We start from the raw sequence: 18,687 nt of genomic DNA, 5'->3' as shown, positions 1-18,687 counted from the left end.
TAGTAGAGACAGGATTTCACCATGTTGGCTAGGATGGTCTCAATCTCTTGACCTCATGATCCACCTGCCTTGTCCTCCCAAAGTGCAGGGATTACAGGTGTCAGTCATCATGCCCAGCCCCACTTTAACTTTTTAATCACTTAACATTCAAGTCTAGATCCTGTGGAATTGTAATTTTTTTAGTGAAAACAAGTGTAATAATGCATGACTTTGTAAGAGAACAAGTTAAAGAAATTCTTAAGATGGTGTTGCTTAGGGAAGCTAACATTACAGACTGATTCTGGGTAGCTGGCAGGTGAAGGTTCAAAGGTCAAAACCAAGCTTATCATTTCGAATGGCAAAGTTTAAAGGAGCATCCCTCCAACTACTAACAGGCATGCGCAAAGCATTCCAGTTCTCTAAAAGCAGAACTACCATTTGATCCAGCAATCCCATTACTGGGTAGATACCCAGAGGAATATAACACATTCCACCATAAAGACACATGCACACAGATGTTCATTACAGCACTGTTCACAATGGGAAAGACATGGAATCAACACAAATGCCCATCAATGGCAGACTGGATTAAAAAAAAAAAGTGTGGTATACATACACCATGGAACATTAAGTAGCCATAAAAAACAATGAGATCATGTCTTTTGTGCGAACATGGCTGGAGCTGGAGGCTATTATTCTCAGCAAAGTAATGCGGGAACAGAAAACCAAATACCAAGTGTTCTCACTTATAAGTGGCAGCTAAATGATAAGAACTTACGAACACAAAGAAGAAAACAGCAGACAGTGGAGTCTTCTTGAGGGCGAAGGGTGGAAGGCGGATGGATGGAAAATTAACTCAAACTTTAATTTTCCTCTATCCCTTCACTGTCAGGAAAATCTGATCATATTCAAACTTTGAAACCTCATGTGTGTTGATATTTCTACTAATCAGCATTAAATTATTTCATAAATTACTTATGTTGTCCTGATCTATATAATGCTTAAAAGGATCAACTAGAGTTAGAATTTAGATCCTCCTAATTGCATTAATTTAGATGCAGAAAAGGTAACTATTGGGTACTGAGCTTAATACTGGGGGGATATAGTAATATGTACAACAAACCCCCGTGGCATGTGTTTATCTATGCAACAAACCTTCACGTGTCCCTCCAAACCTAAATCAAAATTTTTCAAAAAAGAAGACATGAAGTGAGGGACAGGGGAAAAAGCATCTCTGGACACTCCGAAGAGGATCTGTAGAATTTAGATGTGATAAAAAGAGAGAGCCTGACCTAGAAAAGGCACCATTTCCTCAGGTAGAACTGAGGAAAGACTGTTTTGTTTGTGTTTTACGTTTTGGTTGTCGTCTATTTGGGGAGCTGGGGAAATTGAGAGTTTACACTTCAAACTTATTGTATATCATTTGTAGTCTGTTAAAAGTGTATTTCATTGTAGGTAATTATTATCACAAAGTATAGGTTAAATAACTCTTACATCATTTTTATTGACGAGTTATAATGTCAATAACCTTTACAGGCATTATGACATTTTTAGACTAAGTGGAAACTCTTAAACTATTACAACAATGATTTTGGCAGCCAGTTTGGGCAAAACAAGAGGGCAGGCAATCGCACTGGAAAGGCTTATTCTAATATAAGTGTGTTACTGGTTTTATTAACAAATTGAGGGTCCTAAATTGTCCATCTTATAAAATTCATGCCTAAATTCAAGCTCACAGTATTTTCCTCAAACCATTTTCTTCTGTATTTTTTTCTATATCAAGAAAAATATCAAGTTTATTCTTCCAGTTGTTCAGGACAAAAACCTTGGTGTCATCCTGTTTCCTGATTGTTTTCTCATGGCCCCATCTGGCACCTCAGCAAATCCTATTGCTTTTTTTCCCCAGACATCTTCAGAATATGACCATATCTCATCATCCCTTCTGCTGCACTCAGGTTCAAGCCTCCATCATCTCTGGCTGGGATTATTGCTTCCTAGCCATTCTCTCTGCTTTTTTCCTACTTCTGTCACTCCTCAATCATGCCTGTGCTCAAAACCTCCAAGGACTTTCCTTCTCACTCAGCAATGTTAAAAGCATTGTAATGACCAGCAGGTCCTATACCAGCTGCCATCTAGTACCCTTCTGACCTCACTTGCTGCTATCCCCCTTGCTCAGTCCCTCCAGCCAAAGTGGCCTCTTCTCTGTTCCTGGATCAAGCCATAAGGCTTTTATTTCTGGGGCACTACTTTTCCTATTTCTTCTTCCTGTAATGGTCTTCCCATAGACAGTCATATGGCTGCAGGCTTGTCTTAGTCTATTCTTGCTGCTTCTACAGATTACCACACACTGGATAATTTATAAAAAACAGAAATTTATTTCAGACAGTTCTGGAGACTGGGAAATCCAAGATCAAGAGGCCAGCATGTTCATTGCCTGGCGAGGGCTGGCTAGCTCTTCTTCAAAGATGGCACCTTGCTACTGCATCCTCCAGAGGGGACAAAAATGCTGTGTCCTCACATTGCAGACAAGCAGAAGGGCAAAAATGGACTAGCTTATTTCTTCTTGACCTGTTATAAGGTCACTAATCCCATTCATAAGGGGTCTGCCCTCATCTAAAGAGCCCATCTCTCAATATCATCATCTTGGGATTTAAGTTCCAACATGCATTTTGGAGGGGACACGTATATTCAAACCATAGCAAGGTCTTTACTCAAAAACTGCCTTCTCGTGGAGGCCTTCCCAGGACTTCCTATGTAAAATTTCAACCCAGTGTCCCCACCCCAATGGTTGTTCCTCTCCCACAATACTTTTTCTCCTTAGACTTAGTCTATGTCACTATCTAATCCATTTAACTCATTTATCTTGTTTATTATGTGTCTCCCTAATTGGAGTTTAAGCTCCAGGAAGACAGGGATTTTTTCCTGTCTTGTTTTGTTCACTGCAGTTTTGCCAATACCTGTCACTTAGTCGGCACCTAAAACATTTTTGTTAAATGTTCCTGAATTTCATTTAGATAAAATTGAGATTATAAACTTTCTACATAAAAGGATAGCAAAAATGTTTTCCATTTCTAAAGCTGTTAGGTATTCAGTCAGTCCTAATTAGCAGTTCTGAAATCAATTTTGATTATCTGACAACATGATGTCCAAACTGAGGTATTTATACTTTCTGTTTATTCCACTTTCTGGAACATTTGATAGCAGCTTTTTACCACAAACACATTTTTAGATTAAAATTACTTTGCCCCCTGTGGTTATCTGTGGGCACTTGTAACAAATTGTTTGCTAGTGCTGAGTGAGCCAGTGCTGATTGGCCATTGAGAACTCTAACAAACTTTAAATTTCAGCAAAAGGCCCAGAGACTGCTAATCCTGCAGAAAGAAGCCAGGTATTCGGAAGGTAAAAGATACCAGGTAATTTGGCTTTCATGTTCTTGATAGCAAATAGCTTTATATTCTAGTTGTTCATGTTTTTAAGATGTGTGCCACCCGGGTAGGTTTTTATTACCTTTGAAAATCTTTTCTACTGAGCACAGCCGTGTAATATTTGGTGCTTTGTTTTATAAAATAGGAAATGTGTTACCGTGCTTTAGAAATCATCAACTAAAATTGATGATTTGATAGCAACTTTCTCTTTTTTTAGATTATTAGCATTATTAAGATCCACAGTAACTCAGACTTTAATTTTCCTCTATCCCTTCGCAATCAGGAAAATCTGATCGTACTCATATTTTGAAACCTCATGTGTGTTGATATTTCTACTAATCAGCATTAAATTATTTCATAAATTACTTACATTGTCCTGATCTATACAATGCTTGGAAGGGTCAACTAGAGTTAGGATTTAGATCCTTCTAATTGCATTAATTTAGAAAAGCATAACCTAGGATTTTAGAATATATTTAATAATTATATTTATTTCTCCAAATACCAGCTTTTACCTTGAGATACGTAAAGATCGCAAGAATATTTAGATTATTTTTCCCATAAAAATATGTTCTTCACGAAATCTCAGAGTGATATAAATTTAAAATTTGCATCTTGATTGCTATAGTTGGTGTGGCAGTTAGTAAAATATTATATAATGTTCATCAAAACCAACAGATTGACAATCCAAAGACATGCTGACTTTTTTCCAATCCGATGGCTACTTAAGGGAGCTCACTAGGTCCTGTTGGTATATTTATCAAAACATAAACAAATACCTTTATCTACAGCTAAATGTTAGTGTTTTGAACATGATTTTGTTGAGCCCAATATAAAATACGATTTGCCTTTAAGTCAACTGCACATGGATTTTTCTGTAATAAGATAAAAGGATAGAAAGTTACTTAAGGTGGCAGAGAGTCTTAAGAATACAGGGTCTACAGCCACATTGCCTGGATATTAATACTAGTTCTGCTCCTTAATATTTGTGAATTATAAGGCAAGTTGTTTAATCTTTTTGTGTCTATTTCCTAATCTATAAAACAGGCATAATAATGCCACCTAACTTGTAGGGTTGTTGTGAGGCTCAAATAATTGAATGCATGCAAAATGCTTAGACCCAGTGCTTGGCTCATTTTAGTATTCAATACATGTTAGCTATTAATGTAAGTGTTGCAAAAGTTAGTTCAGTCTCCAGCCCATGGATGGCTACTAATTCAGACACATTGCTAATGAGCATGAGACACAGACTAGGGCGCCAGCCCGAGGCAGATAAGCATTCCCCGCAGTGCAATCTGCTACCCTGACAGACTTTAGAGTGTGTTATGAGCTGCTACATCAACTTAATGTCATTTTGAATTACACAAATAATTAAATGAAACAATCTCTTTCTAAGACAAGAGGAAGAAGGGCTGATGATAGAACTAATAAATATGTCTATAAAATATATTTCTATCAACTGACTTTACTGTTTCAATGATATTGAGTAATTTTCATTTTCACATTGGAATAACTAGACATATGAAAGATCTTAGATTAAAATGTGCACACTCAGGAATAAGTAAACTATGCATGGTCTGTACACACATATACGCAAAAGGAAATGAACTGTCAAGGGGAAGGATGTTTATATATCCCTCTGTGTTTCATCTCTTCTTATGGCTGCAGTTTATAACTGGTAATGCTTTGTGGTAAGATATTGTTGTCTTTTCACAGAGATTCTCAAAGATGCAAGTTTTCTGTGTGGGACTGCTCCTTTTCAGCGTGACCTGGGCAGCACCAGTAAGCATTTACAAATTCAATTTATGTTTCAGATAATCTCTTGCTCTCTTCATTTTTCTTTCAAGCAATGTCTATTCAAATTAATAGCATCTACCTAATTCAGTTATTTTTTAAAGTACCAAGCGAACAGAAGCATCCCGCACTCACACACTTAACCAAGGAGCTTCTCAGTAAATGTGTGCTGAATTATGAGATATCACCACGTTGCCTTTTAAGGAAGACCGAAAACAGGTTTTTTGAAAAAACCAGGAGGCAGCTGTGGCATTTCAAATCAGCTGACACTAATGAGTGATACTCGAAGACTCAAATTATGACATGGCAAAATAACCTTTTAATATTTTCCTGAAAACCTTAAGAATTTGACTTGGATGTTTTAAAGCTAACCAACTAGATTCAGTAAATAGATGAAAATACAAAGAGACAAGAACTTTTCTGTATTTCTTGCAACACCCCAATATTGTGGGATCCTACTCGTGATTGTATCTTTATCAGATGGGACATAGTACCCCAAGCTGAACCCACATTAAGCCACTATTTCCTTGGGTGTCATTTCTTCCCTCTGACTCACCCAGCTGAATATTCAGGATGTGACCAAATTATCTTGTGAAAATGCTGAGTGTTAGTTATTTTTTGCAGTGCAGACACAGTGCTAATTAGATAATGTCTGAACAGCATCCTAACTTATCAGAATAACCTTTTTGGTTGGAGAACCATGGAAGCAAATAGTCATCCCTTTGCCAGTCATACTTAAATATAGGCCCCGAGTGAGTGGGTGACTAGTAGGCTAACTAGGTTAACAAGGATGACCCGGGCAGCAGAGGGCCTCATGGAGGGCAGTGGAAGTTGGGCAGTGTATTCCCTTCTCTGCATATACTCTGAGCCACAGGAGTGTGTAATACGATTGTGTGGGGGCTGTACTGCTCACAACACACATGTGTGAGGCTCCACGCACAGACCTCACTCAATTAAGGCCTAGAGGCTCAGATGCCGCTCTCACCGCTCGCGGTGGAAGAATGAATCTTGCTGACCCAGCTCAAGTCAGCCAGTTGAAGGTTTTATTTTGAGCAACGTATTCCAAGAAACAGCCGGCGTGGTGCTTTCTCATCATTTTCTAGTAAATGTGCTATGTCAACATCGATTCAGTAACCACTGATCAAAAGAGGATGCCAGCTTTCCTCCCCAGAGGCAGACAATGCCATCTCCATTACGGGGCCACATTCAAGCCCAGGACATCTGCCAGGGGGTGTAGCGGGAGAAGGGGGGAATGCGTATTTCAAATGTAAGCAGTTCGGCAAGGACATAGAGACAACATTTGTAATTGTGGATGGTTAAATACGATGTTTTCTCCCAGATATATAGATGCCATTTTAGTAATTACCAAAATTTATTTAACTTATTTTTAAATTTAAATTTGGGATACATGAGCAGAACGTGCAGGTTTGTTACATAGGTATACACGTGCCATGGTAGCTTGCTGCACCCATCAACCCATCACCTACATTAGGTATTTCTCCTAAAGCATCTCTCCCCTAGCCCCCCACTCACTGATAGGCCCTGGTGTATGATATTAAATGATAGATTGGTGGCTTAAGAAATTAGTATATACTGAGCCACTTGCATATGTCTTGGAATTATAAGCCAAATTCCAAATGATTCTAAAAGGGAAGAAAATAAACGTTTATTAGGCTATGCAATTCAGTTACTATTCATCAAGATACAGTTATATTAGAAATAATTTGTTATAAGTCACAATAAATTAAAACTGTACTGAGGTGCTCTATATTGTCAAGTATGTTTCTAAGACATCTCTGTGTGTGTGTTCTGTAAGAAGATGCCTGATCTCCCATACTATCCTTTCTTTCTTTTGCTTCATATCCTTCATATCTGCCCAACTCATTTTTATGCTTTTTTCTTCCTGTAGTCCAATTTCCAGAACTGTTTGCACTGTTTGTGGTCTACGTTTATATTCACATGATCCTATAAGAATCAACATAAGAAATGCAATAAAGGATACAACTATAAACTATGCCTTGAAAGTAATTAATATGAACTTTAGGAACATTTCCTTTTATTACTAAATGTTTTTTCATATTTAGTCCTTTACAACTTTATTATTTTAACCCTGGGACTTTGAGGCAGAAGATTTAAATTAAAATATCTTCTCTACTTCTACTACAGCTACCAGCTGTGTAAGTGGAGGCAATTTTGTTTCTTCCACTGCTTATCTTATAAAGGTTACTTTGGGGCTCAAATGAGATTATGTGTACAAAAGCAGTTTACAAACTGTAAAGTGTTCTATAAATAGAAAGTGTTATTGACAAGCTATTGTTATTTTCTAGAATGGAATAGAATATTAAGCAGCTATGCCTTGGAGTCCAGCCATGGAAGAGGTGCTTTCTAAACTTCTGAGTTTATATTTTGAAGATGATTTTATCTGCCAGACTCCAGTCTGGAAAACAAAATCCACAACAGGAAGCTCAGTAGAGGGACTTTCTAAGGGAAACGAGTAAAGTATAAGGAAGAACAGAAAGGCCAACCAGGGCTGGTGAGACCACCCAAGGATCGAAGCTACTACCACCCTTAGGGCTGGAGGGAAAGAAAAAGGTGCTGCTCCTAGGCCCTTGGTTTGGGGAAATAGAACCACAAAGAAGATGCACACAATTCTAGAGATGCAGCCCCAAACAGAGAGAACAGAGGAGGACATACCCTGGCTTCTCCTTCTACCCTCCAGTCTCATGCCAGGCCACCTTCACTCAAACCCCAAGTCTGAACACAGAGGGCAAATGAACTCAGGAAATGCAGGAGCCAGTTCAGATTGAGCTGGAGATGTAAAGGAGCTGAGAGCAAGCGGGTGTCTTAGTGCAAGGAGCAGCCTCTCTGCAGGAAACAAAATATAGAAGCTTAAGGCTTCTTCAGGAAGAATACTTTCTAGGTAAATAGGACAGCTGGCCTAGGTGGCCCTCTTTCTGTTTATCTGTTTATTTAATCTTTCCCTTAAGGAGTTCCGTCTTTCATATGATTGATCCACCGTGATGCCTGCTTCCGCCGTAGCACACCCATTCAAACACCGCCCAGTCCCGCCCGTGGGTTCCCGGTGCCACATCTGAGATAGGCTAGGAGTTTCTAAAAGAAAGAGGTAAATGAAAAATACTGAGAACGAAAGAATTGTTACACCTGTTCTTTTCATAAAACACTTGCTCCCAGATTTTGGGGTCCCTGTTTGACATGCTTTCCTGTGGTATATAAACTTCGGCCGAAAGGCCTGGGACAAACCAAGTGCCTGGGTCTGTGCTTTCTTCCTTTCTGGCCTTTCTGCACTTCTGTAGCTACCCCTCACCCTCAGCTACCCTCAGAAAATTTTGACATTCTATGTCAAACCAAGAGAAAGAACTTGTCCTAATCTGCTGGCCGCTTCTACTTTTCCTTCTCAGAATGAAATGTCTGGCAGCAATGAGGTCTTATCCTTAGGTGTGATCCTACCCCTCACGTGAACGGCTATGGCTTGACTCTCTCTGGGCCTTCAGCTCCATCATATCTTAATTCAATATTACAATTACTCAACTTATATAATTAATGCACACATATAATTTAAATCACCGACCTCTGATTTTAGCTCACTTATATTTAACAATTCCCAGTTTGCCAGTGAAAACTTCTTTTTCAGTGGATTCCAATGGCAGCCAACCTCCTTCATCTGGGGTGCCATCCCTCCCTCTCCCCTTGACACCCACTTAGTGGTTGTCTGAGCTTGAATCCAGTTCTGCCGTGGAGACGACATTGTCTCCCTCTGGGGGAAGAAAGCTGGCACTGTCTTTTGTAATACTGAAGCAAATATTAACGCAGTGAGTGTGTCCATCTTCTTTCGGTTAGAATGATTTTCCACATTGAATAATACGACCCAGGGAGAGAAAAATAAATGAAATGTTTGTTTGAAGAAGTCAATGAAATAGAATGTTCTAGTGGGTGAAGTTTTGTTTCTTGTTTCCTTTCAGACATTTCGACCACAGACTGAGAAAACTGAGCAAAGCTCTGTGGAAGAGCAGAGGGTAAACAGAACTAGTCTTCTCAAATAACTCTATTTTGGCTCTGTAAAGAAAAACTCAGTAAGAGAAAAGTGTAACTGTCAAAACAGTCCTGGGCACTTCGAGTGGAAGTGTAACATTATACAACATAAAGTTGGCACTTTCTAGTGAATCAAGTATTGTAATTCACACATCCTGTGTGACAGAAAAGAGAAAAACATTGTGAATAGAGATTTATTTCTCTCCAATGTGATTTCTTCCTTCAAATGAAACAATGCTTTGCCAGGCAACCTTCACGGGGCTGAGTGAGTAAGAATTTGGGAACATTGCTACTAGCAAACAATGTTTTCCCACAATGCACCTGACAAACACTTGGCTCTTGGAATGATAAATAAGGGGGTAAAGGGGAGGGTGGCTAACAGGTCTTCATGGGAAATTCTATCTCCACGGAGTCAGCTTTCCCTGTGTATCCAGTTAAACAAATCCTCCCAGCTTTGCATGCCACCAAATTGCAGCTTACTTCTGCCTATCACAGAAAACTATGTTCTAAGAACTAACAATCTTCTGTACTTTATCTCAGCTGAAAATTACAAAGGCCAACATTGCCAACTTATGAGCCTGACTGTCCGGGCTGTGACTTTTACCAGTTAGACATAAGACATGAATATTGTAAAACCTGCCTTTCTCCTCGTCCCCTCACCCCCTCCCACCTGAAAACACTTCCACATGCTCCATTTCCATAGAAATTTGGTAATAAAATTGATCCACCCTATGACAGAAAGCAGTTGACAGGCCCTTAGTGAAAACAGATTCAGAGATCTGTAGAAAAGAGAGAATGAACAAGTGGCTGTCTCCGGGAGCTGGCTGACACACACCCTCCTGTGGTGACAAGAAGTACTACCATTTGTCAGAGGCAGAATTCAACTTCACCCAGATTTTGAAGTTTCTCATATGATCTAAAAGAGGGCCCAAAAACTTCTTCATAAGAGAAAAAACCCATCTTAACATAACGTTGTGTTTTTGTAGATAACATACAAGGGTCACCATGAGAAACATGGGTTTTATGTTTTTAAATATGTTTACATGTCACCTGAGAAGGAAAATCAAACTGACAGTAAAGGTAAGCTGAATCTCTGAATGACCATTCTTAGCATGAGCCAAACTCTGGACTAGACCTAGAGGAAAATGTAGGGGAGGCCAAGTTTACTTCTGCCTGCTCTGGGGTTTCTGTCTTATGGCTGGCACGTTTGTCCTTCCCCTCAGGCCCCAGGCTCCTTGAGCCTCTCTACTACAGAGTTCTGGTCCCAGAATCTTCCTGATCCCCATCCCATGCCTTGGCCCACATCTCGCTCTGCTTCAGGACCTGCAGCTGCAGGTGTGATACTAGAGGACCCCAGATGCCTATGGACTGCTGTGTTACTGCTTCTGAGTAATGTTTGGTGTTTTAGAAGGAAGTTTTCTTGACATATTCTACCATATGCTTTAATGGTGGGGATCCCAGCAGGGGACGGCTAAGGGGAGAAACGATTTTGGCCTAATGAGTGACACATTTTACTGTCTCTTAAATTCATTCCATGGATAACTCCATCTGTGTTGGGCTGCTCAGAAGAAAAAGAATGAGGCCCTTGTCACTACAGTGACAATAATTCTTTTCACTCAGTCCCTTCTTGCAGATTCATGGGCCAAAGGGCTGGAAATAGCTTGAAATGCCATCAGCAAAAGGGCGATTTACTTTTTCCAAACCTGGTTTTATTTCCCGTGGAAGTAACAGATTCCCTTCAGAATGCTACTTTCTTCTGCCATCACTATCCTTTAGATGACATCTCTAAGACTACATCTAACTGTAAATAAGTTAAAATGCACTCAACTGTATGTTGAGTTCTTACTAGTGTGTAAGACATTATGTGAGATGAAATGACTGAGAAAACAACTTCTTTCTCTCCAGGATCTTAGAGCTAGAAAAGAAACAAAAGGCACTTACAAAAATTACTGTGAAACAAGACAGAATGTGGGAAGTCCTATGTGAGTAGGACCCAGAAGAAAACAAAAATATCGTGCGTTAGGGGCTTGGGGTAGAAAGAAATTAGTTCCTGGCCTGGTGTGCAGGGAAAGATACATAATGGAAAGAATTGCTCTGGGCCATGGAGGATGAGTAGGATTTGAGCAAACAGAAGTGAGTGGGTGAGGCCATTCTCCATGAAAAGGCTGGTAGGAACCAAGGCATGGAGACAGAAAAGCAGAGCATAGCAAAGCAGCCAGCCAATTGGTACACAGAGCATCAAACAGTCAGAAATTATTTAACACAAGCAAATGTCAAAAAAGTTTTCTTCTAGTTGTTGATATTTTCTTCAATGTAAAAATAGCCATCATACACCACATGTTAAAAGTTGTTTCATGTTTTCATTTACAAAAGAATTCTACTCAGTCTTCTAACAAAATGCACACAATTCATTAATATACATTTTACTTTTTTAAAAGCAGAGAAGCACCAAAAATAAAAAACATAACTTCCCACTTCAGATTAGGGAGAGAAAAAAAATTAGGAAGAAATTATTATAATCTACTGATTTTAGGTTTAGTGTTTAACTCAAAAGGTTATATTAGCAATCAGTAAACAAGCAAGCAAAGAACTTGATTGCAAAGGAAAATTTAAATGTCCAAGTAAACCTTTCCAAGACTCAATGACTTGAGTCAATGTTTAAAATATTTTTTATTTAGTTATACATGACAAAGTTTATTTCTATTTTTTCTCATGGCAAAATCTTATTTCAGAATATAGCCACCAATACTAAAAAGTTAATTAACGATAATGTCATAACTTTTACCAATAAATAATTTCAAATTATATTTTATAGGCCACATATTAGCCAGCTTCTTAAAAGTAGAGGGCACTTATATAAGCCATTTTTATTTTGAGATTCAAATGTGAGCTGATTCAACAATTTCCCACTGCTTCCAACAGTTAATAAGATACATGTATGAAAGCAGACATTCCTCCAAGCAGAACAGTACCTCTGTTTGAGGGTGAAAAAAGAGAGGGAGTTCAATCAAAATCTGTTTCAGATAACATCCCATCAAGGGCTACAAGCTTGCAGAACACACAGCCCTGGGGTAACAACTGGGCAATATAGGAGTGGAGGGGTCCAGAGTTAGTCCATCTTCATCTGCCTCTCCAACCGATGTTGCACAAATCCAGAGACTGGGAGAACAACTGTGCACCCTGTAAGCACACGACTATCATTAATATATCTGGGAAAGAAACTATCGTCCATTATAAGGCTAGACAGAGTTCCATATGCTTTACATGCATTATTTAATAAAAATCATTTAATTCTCTCCAAAATGCTGAAAGGTAGACAACATTTTTAGTTTACAGCTAAAAAAGCTAAGGCTCAGAGAAGTAAAATAATGCTCGCAAGATCACACAGCCCATAAACGGCAGTTAGACAGCTGGTTCTAATGACCATGCTCTTTCCATAGCACAACTACTTTCGTGAGCACTGGACTGAGGGATTTTAAGAAAGACTGGCAATTCCTGCTTGCTATTTCACTCAGCATATTCCCTATGATCCTGGCTTCCCTGGATTTGGTTTTTCTATCTTCTTTGCTATCTTCCCTATACACTTGACCAAATACTATACATGTTAACATTTCAGTCCATTTTAGTTTTTAAGGCTTTTCTGTTTGGGCACCAGTAAAAGGACATATATATAAAAAAAAAAAATATATATATATATATATATACACACACACACATATATATATTTACACACACACATATGAGTGAGGAGGTCCAGAGTTAGTTCATCTTCATCTGCATCTCCAACCAATGTTAGAGAAGTCCAGAAACTGGGAGAACAACTGTGCATCCTGTAATCACATGACTATCATTAATATATCTAGGAAAGAAACTATACATTTATATATATATATATATATATATATATGTTTTCATATATTTATATGTGTGTGTGTATATATATATATATGTTTTCATATATTTATATGTGTGTGTGTGTGTATATATATATATATATATATGATGTTTTTCTTTGGCATAATCATAATCCAAGTGGTTACATCTCATTACTGGATACTGCAAAAGCCTCCTACGTGTTCTTTCTTACCACTATTCCTCCTAAGCCCTTGATTTTATTTTGTCAATCTCCTATGAACTTTCACTAGCTCTTCATTCTCCACAAGGTAAAACCAAATTCTTCACCCTGATATTCCAGGTTCTACAAGTCTCCAGCACTCTGTTTGTCTGTGCAGACTCAATTGGATATAAGGTCTCTGCCTCACAGGCCTGCTCCCACCCTCCATAGCCCTACAGGACTGCTGCCTTTGCCAGTGAATATCACCAGATATTGCTTAGAACATGTAGCATCCAATCTAATTTCTGACATGTTCCAATCCCTCAATAAATATCTCATATGTTGATTTCATATTACTCCTCAATTCAAAGGCCTATGTAGAGATGTATATTCCAGTTCATTCTACAATTTGGGGGTGAAAGGAAAGAATGACATTTAGTCTGTCTATAATTCTTCTGTTGCTCAAGAGCTCCCCATGGAGGGGCAAGGGAAGGTGCAGAGATTAAATTCAATCTGTTTAAACTTAAGGTTATCTAATAATTAAAACGGTTGTTAACAAATTGGTCTCTTTAGATAAAAATGCTCAGATCCTCACTCCTCCTCCTTCTCCCTCTAAGATGGCATCCAGGTGCGGCTTACACCATCCACTACGTACCGTGCACCATGTGGACAAACATAACTTACACCATAGTGAAGAGGAAGACTTGGAATCTTCAGGCATGCACAGGATAATGCTGCCTAACCGCTTGCATGCTGCTTGCCCTGCTTCATTCTAAAATGAAAGTTGTTGGCTACCATAGCTTAGGATTCAATCGGTATAGTCTTGACTGAGGCCCAGTGGTGATTCAGCCTCTCTTAGCTCCCATGGGCAATTTAGACCCCTCTCTGTTTGAGTATGACTCACATTTGTCTCTAGTATATATGTTCCATCTGCACTGCCCCTTTTAGAGCCACTTCACTTCCTCTGTGGCAACACCCTCTGGAAACCTCCAGACCAGATGCTCAGACACTTCTCTATTTAGCCCTTGCTACAGAGAAATAGTGAGTGGCATAGGACACAGTCAGTCTGAGCTCCTCTTTCCTGACCACACTGTTCTGCCAAACTCACTGAAAGCTGGCTGCACCCAAGGGTGGCAAAACCCAGGCTATGAAGAAGCATCTTTGCAGATCCTGCCCCTTCCACTCCCTACCCCACAAACAAAAAGAACGAATTGAAATACAGGCATAAATACTTTATTCTCCTCCTCCACTTTCTCTTTTTCACTCATTATTCTCCTAGGAACTTTTCTTTTAAATGTCAGAAGATTCTTCTATTTGTAGATTTTCTATTTAAAAAGTAGCAAGAAAGAAAGGAAAGAAAAAGACATATTCCTTTAGACAGATGAATACCTCTAATGATCAGAATGAAGGAAAGAAAAGAGAGAGAGAGAACTAATTTTAATATATGAAATCCATTTTACTTGCAATGACTCACTATTCCCACGATGTAGGTTTATTCATATTATGTCTCAACTGTGTCCTGTTTCCAAACAATTGAATATGCCACTTATTCTTAAAATATTCTCACAGCTTCCCTTCTGCATATTTGAATCTTACCTATTTTCAAGCCTAGCTCATTATGCTTTCTCCGTGAAACCTGATTTGACTATTCTAGAATGACCTCTACCAGTAAACCTCTACTGAGTTAATAGATACTTTTTATTAAATATCTGGTGGTTTGTTTTTATATTGCCTAAGAATAATTATATTTTTTAAATTTTACATAAAATAATCACTTCGTATTGAAAATTGTACTTTAGCAGGAAGAAAAAAACAAAGATACTATCGGTTTTCACCATTTGGGCAAGAGAAGAAATCAAGAGCTGTCATCTAAAGAAAATATTTTCCAGAAAAGAGAAAAAGATTTGTCCCTTTCTGAAGCCAGGGAGAATAACCAAAGTAGAAAATCCCAAAATCATTTCACAAATAGACAGAGACTGAATGAAGATCATAGTATCAGTAACAAAGAGAATATCTACAATGGCCTGAAGATGTCAGCTTATTCTGAGTCAACTGGGAATAAAGGGTTTGAAGATGGAGTTGACGCTGTCAGCAAACTACATGACCAAGAAGAATATGGCGCAGCTCTCATCAGAAATAATATGCAACATATAATGGGGCCAGTGACCGTGATTAAACTTCTCGGGGAAGAAAACAAAGAGAACAAACCTAGGAATGTTCTAAGCAAAATTCCAGCAAGAATGAACTATGCTAAAGCACACTTGAAGGATAAAAAGAAGCCTCAAAGAGATTCCCAAGCCCAGAAAGGCCAAGTAAAAAGCAAAAGCACCCACCCCATTCAACACAACATTGGCTATCTAAAACACCTCCCAACGGTCAAAAAAATCCCCAGTGATTTTGAAGGCAGTGGTTACACAGATCTTCAAGAGAGAGGGGACAATGACATATCTCATTTCAGTGGGGACGGCCAACATTTTAAGGACATTCCTGGTAAAGGAGAAAGTACTGGTCCTGACCTAGAAGGCACAGATCTTCAGACAGGGTTTGCAGGCCCAAGTGAAGTTGAGAGTACTAATCTTGACACAAGAGAACCAGGTTATAATGAAATCCCAGAGAGAGAAAAAAATGGCAGAAATACCATTGGAAGCAGGGATGAAACTGTGAAAGAGGCAGACGGTGTTGATGTCAGCCTTGTAGAGGGCAGCAACGATATCATGGGTAGTACCAATTTTAAGGAACTCCCTGGAAGAGAAGGAAACAGAGTGGATGCTGGAAGCCAAAATGCTCACCAAGGGAAAGTGGAATTTCATTACCCTCCTGCGCCCTCAAAAGAGAAGAGAAAAGAAGGCAGTAGTGATGCAGCTGAAAGCACCAATTATAACGAAATTCCTAAAAATGGCAAAGGTGGTGCCAGCAGGGGTGCAGATCATTCTAATAGGAACCAAGCAACCGTACACGAAGAACAAAGGTTTCCTAGTAAGGGCAAAAGTCGGGACCTGCCTATTCCTTCTCGTGGTCTTGATAACAAAATGAATTCCCTTAATGGCCCCAGTAATGAGAATATAATAACACACAGCAGAAAATATCATTATGTACCCCATAGGCAAAATAATTCTATGGGGAATAAGGGTACACCACAAAGGAAAGCCTCCTGGGGTAGACAGCCCCATTCCAACAGGAGGTTTAGTTCCCCTAGAAGAGACGAGAGTAGTGATTCATCTGACAGCGGCAGTTCAAGTGAGAGCAGTGGTGACTAGTGCACCTGGAGTTCCCAGCAGGGTGACGCTCTAGACACCTCGCCACCTGTGAGCTGACGTAGAGGAGAGCTACCTGACAGCTGACCAGATGAAGAGAGGACAGAGTGAAGAACTGAGTGAGCCAAGAATCCTTGTTTCCTTGGGGGAATTTTTACTATTTTAATAGTCATGACATAAAATTCTATTAAATTTATAATGTTTTTAGGAAAAAAATTACAGATTTATGAAATAGGTAACATTTGAGTAGATGCCATTTAAAAATAATTTGTGAATGTCACAAATGCCTTCATGCTGTTTGCTCTGTAGACATGAAAATAAACAACATCTCTCTATGATAATTTGTATTAAGCGATCTATAAGAAACTCTGTTGTCTGTGATGCTTCATTTCAGAGGTAACCAGCTTAGTTCTGCCTCCAGCAAGGGAAGTGCCTATGAAATTGATCTGCTTGAGCCAGCCATTCCTTTTCCCGCTGACCTCCCTCTATGCTGATAAAGAGATCTCCATATCTTCTTACACCCTTTCCTCTGTTGCACACATTGCACATATCCTAAGGCAAATATCAGCTCCTGAAACAAATATCCATATTATCATTTTTCTTGGTTCTACTTCTTTCCAGACAAAGAGGACAGTAGGGTAGAGGGAGGGCAAGAGGGAAAATTTGAGGAGAAACACAAATGCAAAGCCAAGACGAAAGCTTTGTTGGGGAAATATCACTTATTGTCTGATCCCAAATCATTTCCACAGTTTCTTTCTCTTGTCCTTCAGTGTAGATGTTTTTCCAGCTAATAGTGGGTTTGTGACACTGTTCTGGAAACTAGACCCAAGTCTCCTCAGTTAGGCAGGAGGGAAGAGCTCTGGAAGGCTTTTGCCCCTCCTGATAAGAACTTATGTAGCTGGTATACCTTTCTCCTTCTTGACCTTTTCTTGGCTTGACATGAACCTGATGACTGGAGGAGCAGCCATGCTGTGGCCATGAAGGAAAAGACAAAATAATCATAGAGGAACCACTGAACCAGCTCCGCCATCAGCCTCCTGCCTCCAGAATCTTTGTCCTGTGAGAGAAAAAAAAAATGCTCTTTTTAAGCCATTGTTTGGAATTTTTGTTGCTGTTGTTATTGGCAGCTGAATTGAATTTTTAATTGATGTACCTTTCCATTGTTAACATTCCTCCAAATTAGGAAGGCCAAGAGAAGAAAAGAGAGAGGTAGAGAATAGGGAAAGAAAAGTGCACACAGTTCCTCTGGAACATGTAAGCTCCCAAACAGCGGAAATCATGACTGAGGCAGTCTGTACAGCACCTAGATTATTAAGTAGAATATGTATGTAGCAAAAGTCAAGTCAATATCAATATATTATGGCACCTTCAAAAAACCTAAACTCCCACATTGGGTAGATAGAGGGTGCTTCATTTACTAAATGAAAGTGGTAATATAAGCTATTGAATAAATCAGACTCTCAATATACACAAATAATAATGGCTGACATAGTTAGCATGAGCAGTGCTCTGTTAAGTCCTTTAATCTGCACACCTACTCTATAATATGGGTACCATTATTACCCCCACTTTACAGATGAAGGAACAGACACAGATCTGTAAGTATCTGCCAGTAAGCTAGGATTTACACCCAAGGAGTCTGTTTCCAGAGTCTTTGCTCTTAAACAATCACGAAATTGCCATGTATTTCAAAGATAAATATACACATACATATATGACTGTGTATATATAAACATATATGTACACACATTTACATAGAGTATGTGTCTATTCATCCACATATATGAATATGTGTGAGTATATGTGTGTTCATGAGTGCACCCACACACAGAGGGAGAAAAACTTGAAAGAATGCAAAATAGAACCTAAAAACAAGGAATATCTTTTTTTCCTCATTTGTTCCCCATCTTCTGGAAATAACATCAGAATCAGGGGAAGGACTTAACATATCACCCAATGTTACCATCAGAATTCCAGAGTAAACTATTCCTAGTACTTTGCTTTTAAAAAAAATAAAAGACAATTTGGGCAAAACAAAACAAAACAAACAAAAAACTGACAGTAATCAATGAAGTAAAAAAAGATATATCAGAATTTAAATTGCAGATTAATAAATTAAAATCAACCTGCT

At 38.9% G+C, this 18,687-nt stretch overlaps 1 protein-coding gene across 1 annotated transcript; it reads left to right on the top strand.

The window, feature by feature from the left end:
• Nucleotides 1-3,281: 3,281 nt before the first annotated feature.
• On the top strand, nucleotides 3,282-16,922 carry MEPE (matrix extracellular phosphoglycoprotein). Its single transcript, XM_017545121.2, has 4 exons — nucleotides 3,282-3,392; nucleotides 5,121-5,186; nucleotides 9,179-9,232; nucleotides 15,102-16,922. The coding sequence occupies exons 2-4, from the start codon at nucleotides 5,133-5,135 to the stop codon at nucleotides 16,557-16,559; spliced, it is 1,566 nt and encodes a 521-aa protein (XP_017400610.1). The 5' UTR covers nucleotides 3,282-3,392; nucleotides 5,121-5,132; the 3' UTR covers nucleotides 16,560-16,922.
• Nucleotides 16,923-18,687: the final 1,765 nt, after the last annotated feature.

The sequence above is a fragment of the Cebus imitator genome, unplaced genomic scaffold (genome assembly GCF_001604975.1).
Source record: "Cebus imitator isolate Cc_AM_T3 unplaced genomic scaffold, Cebus_imitator-1.0 Scaffold177, whole genome shotgun sequence".
Classification (NCBI taxonomy): Eukaryota; Metazoa; Chordata; class Mammalia; order Primates; family Cebidae; genus Cebus; species Cebus imitator.
The sequence above is the reverse complement of the archived record's forward strand: the minus strand, read 5'-3'. Positions and strand labels throughout refer to the sequence as shown.

What these genes read in the sequence shown, in the direction of transcription:
- MEPE (XM_017545121.2), top strand. Translation starts at nt 5,133, where the DNA reads ATGCAAGTTTTCTGTGTGGGACTGCTCCTTTTCAGCGTGACCTGGGCA. An exon ending in GCGTGACCTGGGCAGCACCA is followed by an intron (nt 5,187 to 9,178) that starts GTAAGCATTTAC and finishes GTTTCCTTTCAG; the next exon opens with ACATTTCGACCACAGACTGA. An exon ending in GCTCTGTGGAAGAGCAGAGG is followed by an intron (nt 9,233 to 15,101) that starts GTAAACAGAACT and finishes ATTGTACTTTAG; the next exon opens with CAGGAAGAAAAAAACAAAGA.